Source organism: Amphiprion ocellaris, chromosome 1, assembly GCF_022539595.1.
Source record: "Amphiprion ocellaris isolate individual 3 ecotype Okinawa chromosome 1, ASM2253959v1, whole genome shotgun sequence".
NCBI classification, from domain to species: Eukaryota; Metazoa; Chordata; class Actinopteri; family Pomacentridae; genus Amphiprion; species Amphiprion ocellaris.
The window spans coordinates 39964108-39980023 of NC_072766.1; the positions used below are offsets into that span (position 1 = coordinate 39964108).

Below are 15916 nucleotides of genomic sequence, written 5' to 3' on the forward strand. Positions count from 1 at the left end.
GTCTCTGATGTCGAGAACTCATTTCAACAGTGAGTTTGGCCTTGTGACACCAATGAAAGTTTTATAACTGTGTCATAATGCGGAATGCATAATCCCCCCAGCCCTCGTCTTTTCTTCCTGTCGTCTGGCTGGGGTCAGGTTCAACACGCCGGGACGAGGAGGAATCCTCAGCCGTGATTGGCAGTTCAAAGGGTTCAAGTATCGCTCGTGTTTCTTTAGATCTGTCGGCTTCGAGTGCTGGTCAGAATGTGGCTGTCGCTTCGCTGATGGCAGAGCTAATTGCTGCTGTGATGTTTTTGGTTCAAAATCACGACTACGGCGTCTTCCTGCAGCATGTAGAAACATTCCTAGAATTCATGTATTCCATTGTTTAGTACAGTGAAATCTCATGTTGATTTAACCCCTAAAAATACATCTCTGTGTAGCAAAGTTACATATTTTGAAGGCAGAAAGTAGTTCAAATAGCTCATTTATGACTCTGCTCACATGCTACACTAAAGCAAGTGGTAATATTTGAACGATTCAGCCTCAAATGTTAGAGCCAGAAACCAATTCTTTAGAAGAAAAAGAATCCAGAAAGCTTTAACCCACAAGCAGAGAGGACCTTTTGATTTGGTTGGAAGTCTAAATGTGTGTTCTCATCGATACGCGGCGGTTTAATGGTGATGACTGCTTATTTCACTCATAACGTGTGTTTTAGTGCATCAAAACAACCTGTAACCTGTAAACACCAGTTTGACATATATCATCTTAAAAATGTTCTAAAACTGTTGCTTATAGATGGACATTAGCACTCATTTGGAGCCATTATTCTATCACCCTGACAAATGTAAGTTCATTATTCACTTTCTTTGTAGTTTTGTTTTGGTCTTCACTTGCTAAAAACAACATCTGCTAATTGTGGCTAACATTTATCTGTCTTTTTCTGCTTGGCAGAGAGAATGAAATGATTTCATCAGAACATTCTTTTGCTGAAACCAGCCGCTGCATGTGGAAATGATGCAACCGGTCCAACCAGGAGGTAATAGTTTCCATGAAAATGTTGATTACAGAGGCTGTAAGTAAATGAATCACTGCACATTTCTGTCAGGGTTGTTGACAGAAGTTTAGACTAAAGGATAATATAGACATAAGTTAACAGACTGTGATTCAAATGTGATCGTAGTTTTCAACCCGTGCTACTTTTTTAATGTTAAATAGCAGCAAAGAAAAAAAAACTAAACTGGTGCGTGTACTAGAATGACAGCATTGAAACATGACTGGATAATTATTTCTATTTTTATTTAAGTTTGAAATGCACAGATAATGTGTACTCTAATATCTATACTTGTGTTAGCACCTTTGGCGCTAATTACAGCTTTCATTTTCTTTGACAAATCTATAATTTTCGCTTATTTTTTTCCTTCGATTCCTCCTACATTTCACACTTATCAAGCTGGACAGATTTTCACATCAGCTGCTCGGCACCAAAAAGCCAATACGGTGAAGAAAAGTCAGATATTCAGCAACCTAATGACCGATTAGCGTTTCACAGTAATTGATGGATATGAAACCAAGGGAGTAAATATAGAAAGTATTTGTTGTTTCGTGTCTGCTACTTGTGTGAATGGCCAATTGTGTACTGATATATTTAGAAATGTATACTAATATATTCGCTTTTTTAATTTCATCAGCTTATTGTGTCGGTCACCCGAATTGAAGTGTTCCCAAATATAAAAATGCACATTTAACCCTCTGAAAACCTGGTTTGTAGGCATATTGTGTTGAAAAAATTGTGAGTCTCAAAGTGTAACCACTGAAAAAAAAATCAGCTTTGCAGCACTTGCTGAATAAATCATGGGTGATGTACAGGTCCATCAGGAAAATTTTCCAAATCTATGCTTAAAATTGTGATATTTAATCAAATTCCCTTTATTCTACGTGTCTCATTTTAAACAAGAAAAGCACTTAGAGAGCACAGCACTCTGCCAAGGCTGCTCAGTCCTTGTATCACTTCTGATGGATAAAATCTTCAATGAAAAATGACCTTGCGCTAAGCACAGGCATGTGTTATGCATGTGTACGTTATGTACAGATACCGAATCGCGTGACCTAAATGTATGGAATTGATGGGACTCAGAAACACTCCCACAATTTAATCAATTGTTCCTTGTATCACTTCCGATGGATAAGTCCCAGTATGTCCACAGCGGTGGATTTGTAGTAGGATCGCAATCATGTGATCGTCAGCAGGCAGCTGATGTAGTGTTCACTTGTAGTCATGGTTACAGTGACACCGTGCCGCGATCTCGCAATGATACAGAAATCTTTACCAAATCCGTGGATCCAGACTATAAGCTGCATCACTGCCAAAATTGAATGATTTTGTGTCATTTCTGACCTTCCCTGAAAGTTCATCCAAATCCGTTAATCTGTTTTTGAGTAATGTTGCGAATGGACAGACAGACAGACAGACATACAAACCAACGACGATCATCACATAAATAATTAATTAAGCTTTAAGCTCAAAACCATTAAATGTCTGAAAAGAATTTCAATTGCAGCTGTGTAAAAACTGCAAAAGATATCAAAACATGGATTTGGACGAATGACATTCAAAGCCTTGTGACCTGTTTAAACTGTAAAATATGACAAAACTACTGGGCTCCAAAGATGGTGGGGCCTTTTAAAGATATTTAATGCAGTTTTTTTAAAGTATTTTTTATAGAAAACATATGATAAATCACCATCAAAAGTAATAGCACATCATTTTATGATACAAAATTGATATGGGTTTTCTGAAAGCTGCAGTTAGGTGTCAAAAATCATGTTGGACAAATCTATAATAAACCTGAGAAACAGAAAAAAGTGTGCTTCAACTGCCAAAATCTAGTGAGGTGGTGCTTGTGTCATTTCTGACCTTCCTTGAAAATTTCATCCAAATCCGTTAGTCAGTTTTTGAGTAATCTAGCACACAGACAAAATAACAGACAGAAGGACAAACATACACCGATCGTCACATAACTCCGCAGCATTCGTTGGCGGAGTAAAAATGTGAACAGTGAAGTTTATGGCCATTTCTCAAAGTCTTTAATATTAAAAATGAATGACTGAATAAATAAATGTCATTTTTGTCTTGTTAAACTACGTCTTATTTCTTTCAGTTTATCCACAAGGTGAATCTTTTATCTGTAGAGTCAAGATACATTCATAAACTCATAGAGGACCACACAACCCTTCATATTTTGAATATATTTGGAGATTTGTAGTTTTAGATCAGCATTATTGCATACAGTAAGTTTACAAAGAGTGATAAAACAGTAAAATGTGCATTTTTACAGTAATTAGTCAGCCTAAAGTTGCTTAATCACATCTTACGAATGTACATTTTGAAATAAACATGATTTTAGTGATAATATTATTTAATAAAAAGTAGAAGGCAGCAGTCTTAGTGAACCGTAAATAACAGCTGACGTATTTATCTGTCTGCTGACAAGCTGCTGTAAGGAGCAGATGAGAACAGATACCTGCGTAAAGGCTTATGTAATGGAAAAAAACAAATATCGGCCCTGAGCTGGTCTGTAATGATCCTGTCAGCTTCGTTCCTGCAAGACTGACATCATAAACACTTCACGGCATCATTACCAACGACATCTGTTGTCTGTCTGGGAAGATGTTGTGGAATTACCGGGTCCGCTGTGACAGCTCCAGTCTCGGTAAACACATTAAGCTTCACGCAAATATTCATTTCTAGACTTTACAACAAAGGAATCACTCTGAATATGTCACTTGTCGATGCACAGAAAATCATTTCTGCTCCTAATTTCCTCAGAACCTCTCAGTGAACTGACAGTTTTTTTCCTCCTGTGGTCTTTCCTCATCACTCCTCACTGTTTTTCTCATTAGCGTGTCTTTATTCCCCCCCAAATGCACTTTCCACTTCCTCTGCCAGCACTTTCCCCATGTTGCTGTTCACTCCGGACTCATGTGAGCAAAGCAACAGGACCTGATTTGAACTGAACCGTTTCGGGAGCAAATGAAAACTTAATGGAAGGAACGGGTTAAGCATCTCTGTGCTGATGTGGGGAAAATTCATCATTCATAGCTGCATTACATTTTCTAAGCAGACTGTGTGACTCTAGATAACACTGAGCTCCTGCAGCTTTCTGGGAATTTCTTTGGAAGTTTGTTAGTTTGGCAGCCGACATGCTCACTTTTCTCACCAGGAATGTACCCATGTTCGCTGTTCCGGAGCCGAAACTCTGGTGCCTCCTGCTAAACCTCTGTTTCTGTGTAACTGGGTGGCCTCATGGTGAGTAAAAAAGGCACTCATTGAAGGTTTGAGTGAAAGTTCTAGAGAATCTTTGTCTTCTCTTTGTGAAACTGTTGCAAATATCTAACCAGAAAAAAAGCACACTGACATAGTTTGCTGACTAACTGTGGAGTTATTTCATCATGATGAGTCACTTCTTCTGCTTGTCTGAGCTCATGCTTCTATGTGCCTCACTGAAATGAGAATTTGGATGTGGTTTGAAGTTTTTACTGTCTAGGAGGCTGTTGCATTTTATTTAGCACAGAAAAACTACTATTTATGGGCAGAATTAAACCTGGGAACATGAAAATTGGCTGATTCTCCTTGCAAATTTCAACCCCAGTCTGCTTGTTTGCTGCTTTCTTGTTTGATTACTGTGTTTGATTGACGGATAACATACAACAGAACATGTAGCCGTTAAGATATTGCAATTGCATTCAAAAAGAGAGGAAAAACTGACATTTTTAGCCGGTTTTATGTCATATTTAAACCTGTTTCTGCATCCTAAACTGCTCAGTTTGGTGCATCATTGTAGGTCAGCTCAAGCATGAGATTCCATTTACAAGATTTGCATGAGAATCAGACGGATTTATTGCCAAGTAGATTTTCACATTCAAGGAATTTGACTTGGTGCTTTAGTGCATTACAGTAAAACAGTAGCATATAGATTAAAAGAGTTGCCAGTCAGTAGGTATTAAGTGTAAGAAGAAACAGTGTTTTCAGTCAAATAATACCATCAGATAACATTAAGATCCTCTAAAGAGACTTATTTGCACCTCTGTAATAACAAAAATACGTCATTTATTGGCTGTAAATGGCTATATTGTTGTTTGAGAAGATGTTAGAAGCCAGATGCGTCCACAGGTGGTTCTTAAGTTCAAGGATTTTTTGGGTTTTTTTGCTTCCACAGTTCTGACAGCAGACAACTGTCCGAGCTCCAAGTGGAACGTCATGTGTCGTCCATGTTGTGAGTACGACCTGATCCAGTGTCGGTGTCCCTCGAAGGGAACGAAGGTCGGATACACCGTCCCCTGCTGCCGCAACGCTGTAAATCAGTGCGACCCCTGTATCATTCACCCAGGTGAACTGTCACATTCACTTACAGGTGTTATTGACCTGCGTGGTGCTTCTTTTGTTCCCTTGTTTGCTGCTCATGCTCCTCTTCTGCTGCTTTCAGCGACCGGAAAATACACTTTTTTTGTGTTTTTAGATTCTATTTTGTTGGAAAAAGACTTTTCTTGGTATAATCTAAAATTTTAAGGTGTTATAAATAAATAAATTGACTTCAAAGTGTCAAAAAAGATTTCCACTTTCTGCTTTTGTCCTTGCCAGGCTGCAGCCTTTTTGAGAACTGCAAAACCTGCCACAATGGAACGTGGAAAGCTAATGATGACTTCTTCGTCAATGGAAAGTATTGCACGGAGTGCCGTGAAGGCTGGAGTGGAGGGGACTGTAAAAGTGAGTTAAAGTGATTCAGTGCAGAGTCGCCATGAGGCCTCGAGTCTGATGTTCTGAAACCCGCTGCTGAGGACAAAACATGCATCAAACTGTACATACGTTTCACATGTACTCATTTATGAAGAACTGAACAGCTGCACAGCATCATGCTACGGTGTTAATGTGTTCTGTGCACCATCTGTTGAGCTTTGTTGAAATATTAGATTGCTTTTGTCGATTAGATTTTTATTTTTCAACAGATTTTGCCACTCTGGTGTTACTGGGTGAGGTAAGATAAGATAACATAGCAAAGGATAGCATAGCATAACATAGCACAGCATAACATAACATATCATAGGATAGCATAGCACAGCAAAACATAACATAACATAACATAACATAACTTAGGATAGGATAGCATATCATAACATAGCATAGCAAAGGACAGTATTACATAACATAGGATAGCATAGCATAGCATAGGATAGCATAGCAGAACGTAACGTAGCATAGCAAAAGATAACATAGCATAACAGCATAGCAAAGGATAGCATTACAAAACATAACATAGGATAGCATAACATAACATAGGATAGCATAGTAGAACATAGCATAACATAACATAGCATAGCAAAAGATACCTTTACATAACATAACATAGGATAGCAAAACATAAAATAGCATAGGATAGCATAGTATAACATAGCATAGGAAACATAACACAAAGCTTTATTAATACCAAAGGAAATTCTTGAACCAGATATTGCTCAAAAAATAAACAAAACGACAAAGCATAATAAATAGGGTTTCTAAAAGTAGAACATTATGATATAATTATGACAGATTCTAAAATAAATCAGCTAAAACAACGCTAGAATAGAGCAATAAAAAGCAAATTGACAGAGGTCTTAACAAATTTCACATATTATAATAAAAGAATGAAATGAAATATAGCACAGTACAGTGACAGCATGTATACAAGAATGAAATATAATAACCAGAAATTACTTTCTGTATTAGAAGAGCTTTAAAATCTGCTCATATTTGCAGCATTTTAACAAAAAAAATGCTGGAAAAATTGTTTTTTGTTTTTTTTTAAAAATCAGTTTTATAGAAGTTAAGGAAACCTAATCCCCATGTAATTTTAAGTAAACCTCTTTAATATCTATGAGGAATTATACTATTAATTTGTGCAATAGATGATATGGGAATATCATCATAATGAGTTCTAATAAGACTGCCACATCCTCAGTTGCAATACATGAAAGGGACACTTGGGGGCCACAGTGCGTTTTTTATTTGGCAGCCACAGCTGGTGTCTCACTAAAAACACTGAAATAATGACAAGGAGTCCTTTTGTTCTGTCTTTTGAAGCTTCAATTATTAGCATTATGATATAGCAGCTGTCACACCTAAATCATTTAAAATCCAATAGTAAATCCCACTGCAACACCATACATACTACTAACTGAGTTTAAAAAAAAAAAATTCCCAAGTCGCCACTCCTTCTCTTATTCACTTTCACTGTATTTTTCCAGTGGGGGAAAAAATGCCACTTGGATGCCGTTGTGTCGGTTTGATGTAGACAAGAGAAGACCTGGAGCAATTGTGCAAATTCTTTTGTCTTGTTGTGCAATTTAAAAAAAAAAAAAAAAAAAAGTATAATAGACGAACTGAGCTGATTGAAATATTCTACAAGCAGCCTTCTGAAGAACACACATCTGCATGAACACCAGCAGGATGTTAATATTATTATTATTATTATCTCATTATTATTCAAGTGGCTGGTTGGGTCCTGTCATTTGATAAATTTTCAGTTATTATCTGCCGTCTTACCCAGCATGCCTGCAACAGCCAAAATACGCAGCTCCACTGTGATAAAGACACATTTGGATGGTAATGTGCATGCACTAAGCGAAGGTAATTATAATTCTCCTGTGGGCAGCGTGTGGAGGCGTCCTTCAGCGAGCTCAGGGTCACATCGCCCTGGAGAGTTACCCAACCAATGCCCGGTGTGAATGGACGCTGCAGGTGGAACGAGGCGGCAGCATCCAGCTCAGGTAGGCCACTTTTTCCAAGGCCGTGGTACATTAAAGCCATTTTTGAACAGCAAACAGAACAAATTTAATGAGTCTTCATTTGAAAAAGCTCAAAAGTAACAACGTGGTGTATTAAAAGGACCGCTGAGCTTCAGATTGTACAAACGATGAGTCGATAAGTCTAGAGATTGTTGCAGGATTCATTAAAAATACTCTGAAGTTGAGATTCTTTAGAGTTCAAATTGACATTTAGGCTCAAGTTATCTCAAGAATTCCAAATAAGCAAATGTTTTTTTGATAGGCTTTGTTTTTCTTCTAGTGTAGTATTTGAGCTGCATACAATTTAAGGTATAAATACTGTCTCTATCTCAAAACCAACCAGTATAATGTGGAAATCCTTTCCAAATCTGACATTTGGACTGACATTAAGAAGACCTATGTATCTGTAACGCTAATCCTGCCTTGTAGGAAAGACCGAGACAGAGGATTTGCTTTGTTTTATGTGCTTTTCAATTGGCTCTTTGGGGATCAACTCACCATCAGTCTGTCTAGTGAAGTTTACGGTGGAAGTAAACTGAGTCCTGCGTGGTATTTACGCACTTCTGAAATAGAAAAATCATATTTTCCCTGCTGTTGGGCTGCAGGTTTTCACTCCTTAGTCTGGAGTCCGACCACAACTGTCGCTACGACTACGTGGAAGTGCGCGATGGCGACGACCTCAACTCCCCTGTGATTGGCCGGTTCTGTGGGGATAGGACACCTCCTCCAATCAAAAGCTCTGGGAACCTTTTGCACATTCTGTTCGCCTCAGACGGCTACAGCAACTTTGATGGATTTGTTCTTACTTTTCAGAAGATTGCAGGTATAATCATTGTTAAGGCGACTGATAAAGTCCATATACATGTGATGGATACATCATAGACAAAACAATAGAAACACTCATACATTTACCTCAAACTAAACACTCTCTTTTAAATGCTTCTGTTAAGTTTAGGTCCAAAGTGTTGGATTGTCTTGCATTATGAGTGCTGTTCCTCTTATTTTGATGGTCTGCAACAGTTCTCAGTGTTTGCATGCACAACATTTGCCCCTTTTCTTTGCAGCCTCCTGCACAAAGCAGCGCTGTGAGATGGACAGTCAATGACACAGATTTATCATTCCCGCTCCTCGCCTCCCCCGTTTTCTCTGAAGCAAATCATGCATCTAACTTGCATCACATTTATCCTTTTTTTTTCACTCAATAGGTATCGACTCCTGCTGGCTGACCTGAACAAATCAAAGTAGTGCAGCATGAATGATTGTCACCAACATTTCTGTAAAGAATAGTTAAACGTACACGGTTCCTCAGGGCAGCACACTGGAGTCGTTATTATTTTCACTACAGCAGTTGATTTTAAAGCTTATCTGATGTGTTTGTTTATGCAGATGACGCTCTGTTATTTCTATCAAAGTACAATATATGCTCATCTTTATACAGAGGGTTCTCAACTTATGTCGGAGTTCCATTCCCACGGTTCAACGTAAGTCAATTTTCACCATAAATTGGAACTCCGGCGAAAATGTCAACAAAGCTGTAACATGCATCACTATATCAGTCAGTTCAAAAGTCATGAATCCCAACAACTTTCATGCATGTATGAGTGATTTTACAAAAGGACAACAGAATATGTTGCACTGTTTTTACAACTAGAATGTTTTTTATTATATCTAATTTCAGTTCCATGGAGATGGCTTTCCTTTTCTTCAAAGCACTGCCATCAGAAGAGTCTGACTTACGCTTGGGAGCCATAATGAAGGGCAAAAAGTTAGCGAATGTAGCACAATCCAAGGTGGCGTACAACCAGCGAATGTAAACAAAGCCATCCTATAGTTCCATGTAACTATTTCAGATGTAACGACGAAATGCCGTAAACCAAGGACCTGCCCATAACCAGTGTCCGACAACGAAACGCCGTAGGTCAAGGACGATGTAAACCGAGGACCCCCTGTAGTCTGTTGATTTTCAGATTTATTTAAGAAAATGTAACAGAGTCTACATATGATACATGCTGGACTACAGTCTTTACAAACTATCAGCTGTTTAATATGTCAAATGAAATAAGTAATTAAAGAAATGACAAAGCATGAAGCTTAATGTAGAAAAATTGAATTTGACAGATACATGCAGATCTGCTAATCTGACAAATACTGCACGAATTAAAATAGAATAAAACATGTTGCATACAAATTACCCCTAACCAGACATCAGAACTTTGCAAATTGAGAAGCTCTATAATCAGTTTTGTTTCATTTATGTTAATTTTAAAAACTGTAACAGTATAAATCTTGGCTCTGGAATGACATATTTTAGGTCTTAAACTTACTTTTCTTGCAGAATCTTTCTGGATTTGATTTGATTTGATTTCCTTCACACCATCTTCTATTTCTTCCAGCATTATTTTTACTTTTCTACACTTCTGTTCTTCGATGAGAAACATTTCTGTCTCTTAAATCGTGATGATTTTACACCTGTATGCTTTATTTTGCTGTTTTTGGAAGCACTTTGTAACTTAAGTTCTCTTTAAATCAGGATAAATATTATCAGAATTAGCTTGACAATGCACAGATTAGTTTTTCAGGTGTGTCTTTTATTTATCAAATGTCTCCACAGGTTCCACCAACAAGAACGCAGCTTGTTCACTCCCAGAAAAACCTCTGAATGGATATCTGCTGCCTGTGTTTGGCCCAAAGGAGGAGCTTGTGTTAGTGAACCACCGGTGTCATCCACCTTTTATTCTGGCCGGCAGCGAGCAGAGGATCTGTCTGCCTAATGGCACATGGAGTGGTTCAGTCCCCTCATGTGTAAAAGGTACTTTCTTCCCTCCATATGGATCCTGTTCTGTGTTACTGGAATCTGCGCTGTATAAAAACCACACACGGAATTTATTGGAGGACGTTTTTTTCTCCACATGCAGGCCAAACAAGCCCACTCCGGTGCGGCCCTCCGCCCAAATTGCTCCACGGCTACCACAGAGCTGCTGGAGGCGCAGAGACGATCGAGTTTTTCTGTAAAGACTCCTACATGTTGAGTGGTAACCGCCGGAGTACCTGCCTCCCTAATGGATCCTGGAGTAGCAGGTCACCCAAGTGTGTGAAAGGTAGCTGTTTTCAAAAACACATTTGGGTGGGAACACACTGTTACACACACACAGCCTATTTTCCCACTTTGTCACTGTGTGGGGACTTCACACAGCGTCTCTGACATATAGTGAGTCCCAGTTTACCTGGAAATGTACATACTATGACTTGCAACATCGTAAATGTAAATACGGTGCTTTGTTAGTAAAGATGCTCATGAATTTGTCCTTATAAGTGATGTTTGTCACTGATATTTAAAGCATATAATCAGTTGTGTTTGTGGTGTAGATAACTTACATTTCTGCTCAATATGCTGCATTATACTGATTACTAATTTTTTCTTGATTTGCTCCTACAGTCTGTCGAGAACCCAAAGTGTCTGATCTTGTGCGGCAAACTGTTGTGAAGCCACATCTATTAACGAGGTATGTTTTATGTGTGTAACTGTATCATTTCAGCAGACTTAAAGCCATTATATAGGATTTTATTCATGCTATTTTGCAGCTTGTGTTTGGAGAATAATTACACTACTGTTCAAAAGTTTGGGGTCACCCAGGTGATTTCATGTTTTCCATGAAAACTCACACTTTTATCCATGTGCTAACAGAACTGCACAAGGGTTTTCTAACCATCAATTAGCCTTTCAACATCATTATGTAACACAATGTAGCATTAGAACACAGGAGTGATGGTTGCTGGAAATGTTCCTCTGTACATTTACCACATTAACAATGTCTAGACTTCTGATTAATTTATTGGTATCGGCATTGAAAAAAAAATGCTTTTCTTTCAAAAATAAGGACATTTCTAAGTGACCCCAAAATTTTTGAATGGTGGTATATATTACAATCATACAGTCTATGTTTAGGACGTGGCAAAAAACAATCATCTTCTCTCAGATTTTTCTAAATATCACTTCAGTTAATAGCAAAAATATGTACCTATTTTTAGACCAGGGGTGACCAAACATGCGGCCCGAGGGCTAAAATCGGCCCACCAGAGGGTTCAATCCGGCCCACAGGACGACTTTGTAAAGTGTAAAAATGACAAAGACATTAACTGCAAATTGAAAATTTGTAAAACTATAAATTTAAAATAATTTTTAATAATTTTTAATAATTAAAAACTACACTGTTAAAAAAAACTAAAGTCTAAAGTTCCAGTAGTTTGGCCACCACAAACTACTATAAAGTAATGGAAAATAATAATTTCCCGAAAATAAAATATAGTTTACTGCCCTAATTTTACACGATGTGTTTGTGAGTGTCTGTTTTTTCTTCATATATATATATATATATATATATATATATATATATATATATATATATATATATATATATATATATATATATATATATATATATATACACGGGTGATGAAAATTTTTATATTAATATTATAAACTTAGATTAATAAAGTAATCTAAGTCTATTGCTACAGAAAAATAACATTATCAGCTAGGCATTATTGTGTAATGTCAATATAAAAAATCTTCAAAAATGCAGAAAAAAATCTGTGACAAAGGAAATATTCAGTAATATTTCTTTTTTATTTTATTTCTTTTTGTTTCTTTTCTTTTTTTTACAGTTCGCTGCTGTCTGTATGTTGAATTCAGGCCATTATCACAAATATTTTCGTGATAATTTTGCAAAGTGAGCAGTAACAGCGATGCACATTAATATCTGTCAGTGTCTTTTTTATTACCGTATTTTTATGGGATACTTTTTCAGCATTATTGCAGTTATTATTGCATTATTGCGATATTTTTTGGTATCTTAACAGTCAGAAAAATAATTTTTGTAGTGTATAGTGCACTGATGACCGTCTCGAAAGTACAGAGTCAGATGGTCAGAACTTTCTACATCACAAATCTGACGAACCAATCTTGCAGGGTGGAGTGTTTACATTAATTACTTCAACATGTGTGGCTGAATTTCTCCAATATTACAACTTGCCTTGTATATTGTAGAGTAGTTTTACAGTGTTTGAGCAGAGTTTTAGGAGAGCTGAACACCAAATATTGACAGATTTCCTCTAATGAAATTTTATGAGCACTAAAATAAATCAGACAGAGCACCACTAAGTAGAGCTCAGATGTTCAATACTGACCTTGTGGGAAAAAACAAAAAAGCGCAATAAGACTATTTACGGGAAAAAAGCAAATAGGTTTTGTTCCATCTGCGGACGAAGGCCAATTGAAAACTTTGGAACATTTCCTGGAAGTGAACCTTGTGCTTTTGTCAGACAACCTTTTAGTGTCCTAAAGTATGCTCTGCTGCTGTTTGGATTTATAAATGTAGTTGTATAAAGATCAACTGTTCTCTTCCCTCAGAGAGAGTTCAGAGCAGAGACTCCACCTGTCATCCAGGTACAACATCCACGACCTGCTGTCAGCCAGATTCATCCCTCTGACGTCAGGCAGACAGTCCAGCGGAGATGACGTCGCCTTGGAGGAGATTCCTCGAGGATTTCATTCCATCTACACCAGCATCGAGTACAGATGTGCTTCACCTCTGTACCAAACCACCGGAACCTCCAGACGCACCTGTCTGAAGACCGGCAGGTGGAGCGGACGCCATGTTACCTGTTCACCAGGTGAGATGAGCAGATAGGAAGTGGAAACTAATTAAACAAACAGAATAACTGATGCACAAAGCTCCATCCTGCAAGATTAGTTCCTGACATTTGTGATTCTGTGTGTCATCGGTACAGTTACACAGTAAAAAAAATGTAATAAATGTTAAAAAATAAAATAAAATTCTGGCTATTAAGGCACTGAAAAATACTGTACAATAATGGAAAATAACTGCGTTGCAAAAATAAAATAATTTTTCATTATTGAAATCCATTTTCCAGCCTTAATTTTACATGAGATTATACATAGGTTTTTGGCTGTTTGATGTTTATTAACCCTCCTGTTGTCTTCATTTACAGGCACCAAAAAATATTGTTTCCTTGTCTGAAAAACATCCAAAAATTCAGCAAAAAAAAAAAATTCTCCAAATTTCTGAAAATTTGCAAAACCTTCAAGTAGAAAATTCCAATAATTCCTTAAAAGCTTCCCTTACAAGTTTTATTTATTTATTTATTTATTTTTAAATATCCCAAATTTGGCAAGAAAATTTTTGTAAATATTTTCCAAAAATTTGTAAAAATCTTCCAAAAAAAATCCTAAAAATATCTAAAGTGACTATATATATATCAGGAAAACTTCTAATATTTTCTTTAAGAACATTCATTAAAAAAAAATCAACCAAAATCCAGGGAATTTCACTGGATTTTGGTTGATTTTTTTTTTTGTGAATGTTCTTAAAGAAACTTTTTTTAAAATTCTTTTTTCCACCAAAATTGTTTAAAAATGTCCCAAAAATGTTGAAAATGTGGGAGTTTTCACAGTGAAAATATATTTTTTTCCCACATTTTCAAACTTTAAAATGGGTCAATTTGACCTGCAGGATGAGACGAGGGTTCAAGGATATTTAAATGTGTAAATGCAATTAAATCATGTATAATGCATAATGACAGCTACAATAATAATATATTTATTGAAATAGATCAGTTTAAATAAAACTCTGTAAAATTACACAACAGCACTTCTTCTTCTGTTATTAGTTTCTAATTGAATTCAATTCTAGAAATATTTTTACAGTATTAAACTTGACTTAAACAGTTTATCTGTAAAATATAATGGAAATATTTCTAAAATCTCAAAGTGCTACAAACACACAGTAAAAACAGTACAAATACTTAAAATTACGATTTTAAAAAAGAATAATGTAATTTTACAAGAGGTCATGTGTCTATTTTTGGCCGTCTGATGTGTAATGAAGGATATTTACATGTGTGAAAGCAATTAAATTACCTACATAGATAGCAACAGCAAAAATAATAATTCTAAAAAAAATTACAATATTAAAGTTGATTTTACAGTTTCATTTGATTAAATAAAACAGAAATATTTGTAAAACTTCATTATAATTTTTAATTTCCATTTAATATTAGCCATGAGACATGTAAATTCATAGTCTATTTCTGCAATTTTATTTAGATTTTGTGAATTTCAAAAATGGAGGAAAAAACCTTCAAAGGGGAAACATTTAGCAAAATTACAGATTTGTTTTAAATTATTTTTTTTACAGTGTAGTGTTGTATTTGTGTTGGATTTAGGCCAGGTTTTTAATGTTAAAAAACTTTTTCCATCTACAAAACTAACAGATGTCTTACAGATTTGTAATTTAATGTCTCAATGGTTAACATTAAGTCTTCATCCTTCATACTTTCTTTCTCCTCTTTGTCCTCCTCACAGTTTGTGGTAAATTAGCCTCTTTCAGTCGACTCAACCTCTCCGACACTCAGTGGCCGTGGCACGCAGCCGTCTACATCCGCTCGCCTCCGGATCACAGCGCGAGCACCCTGGGGTCCCCTGGAGGGGCCATGTTGGACCAGCAGGGGGCCTCGGAGGAGTCCTCGTTCTGGGTCCTGGCCTGTAGCGGGGCCCTGGTGGCCCAGCGGAGGGTCCTGGTGGCGGCTCAGTGTGTGTTCAGCAAGGACGAGCAGCAGCTCCTTCACCCCCAGCATGTGAAAGTTGTGGTTGGTCTGCAGCAGCAGACGGCCAGGGATCGGCTGAAAGGCCTGCATCAGCTCAGGGTACAGCTCAGTCCACACTGACGTTTCACTGATATTTAGATTTAAATTACATGGCGAGGCTAAAACCAGGCTGAAGGCAGCATGAAATGACTCCGCTTGATGAGAAAATGACCAAAAACATGCTTATTTTAGTTTCTACAGTTGTATTTTATCTTTCTGTGACACAAAAGTTTCCCAAAATCTTCCAGACGTGATGAAGTATTAAGCAAGTAGTGTGTAAAAAGTAAATGACTCACAAATATGTTTGAATAATGTCAGAATACAAATAATCAGCCTTAATACTACAGAAAAGTGGCATTATTAGTTGTCGGCTGGGCTTTATTATATAATTTCGATCAAAAAAAATCTTGAGAAAATGGCAGAAAACTGTTGTAAAATTAGCAAA

The 15916-nt window shown here is 36.9% G+C and overlaps 1 protein-coding gene across 1 annotated transcript in view; it reads left to right on the plus strand.

The window, feature by feature from the left end:
* The first annotated feature begins 3543 nt into the window (after positions 1-3543).
* LOC111588877 (uncharacterized) overlaps positions 3544-15916 on the plus strand; it is a 45077-nt gene continuing 32704 nt past the window's right edge. Inside the window, exons 1-10 of the mRNA XM_035943477.2 lie at positions 3544-4291; positions 5202-5372; positions 5624-5749; positions 7674-7788; positions 8412-8629; positions 10418-10615; positions 10722-10904; positions 11243-11309; positions 13217-13479; positions 15191-15531. Coding sequence (XP_035799370.2) covers positions 4186-4291; positions 5202-5372; positions 5624-5749; positions 7674-7788; positions 8412-8629; positions 10418-10615; positions 10722-10904; positions 11243-11309; positions 13217-13479; positions 15191-15531 — 1788 coding nt within the window. The 5' untranslated portion in view covers positions 3544-4185. The remainder of the gene's footprint in view (positions 4292-5201; positions 5373-5623; positions 5750-7673; positions 7789-8411; positions 8630-10417; positions 10616-10721; positions 10905-11242; positions 11310-13216; positions 13480-15190; positions 15532-15916) is intronic.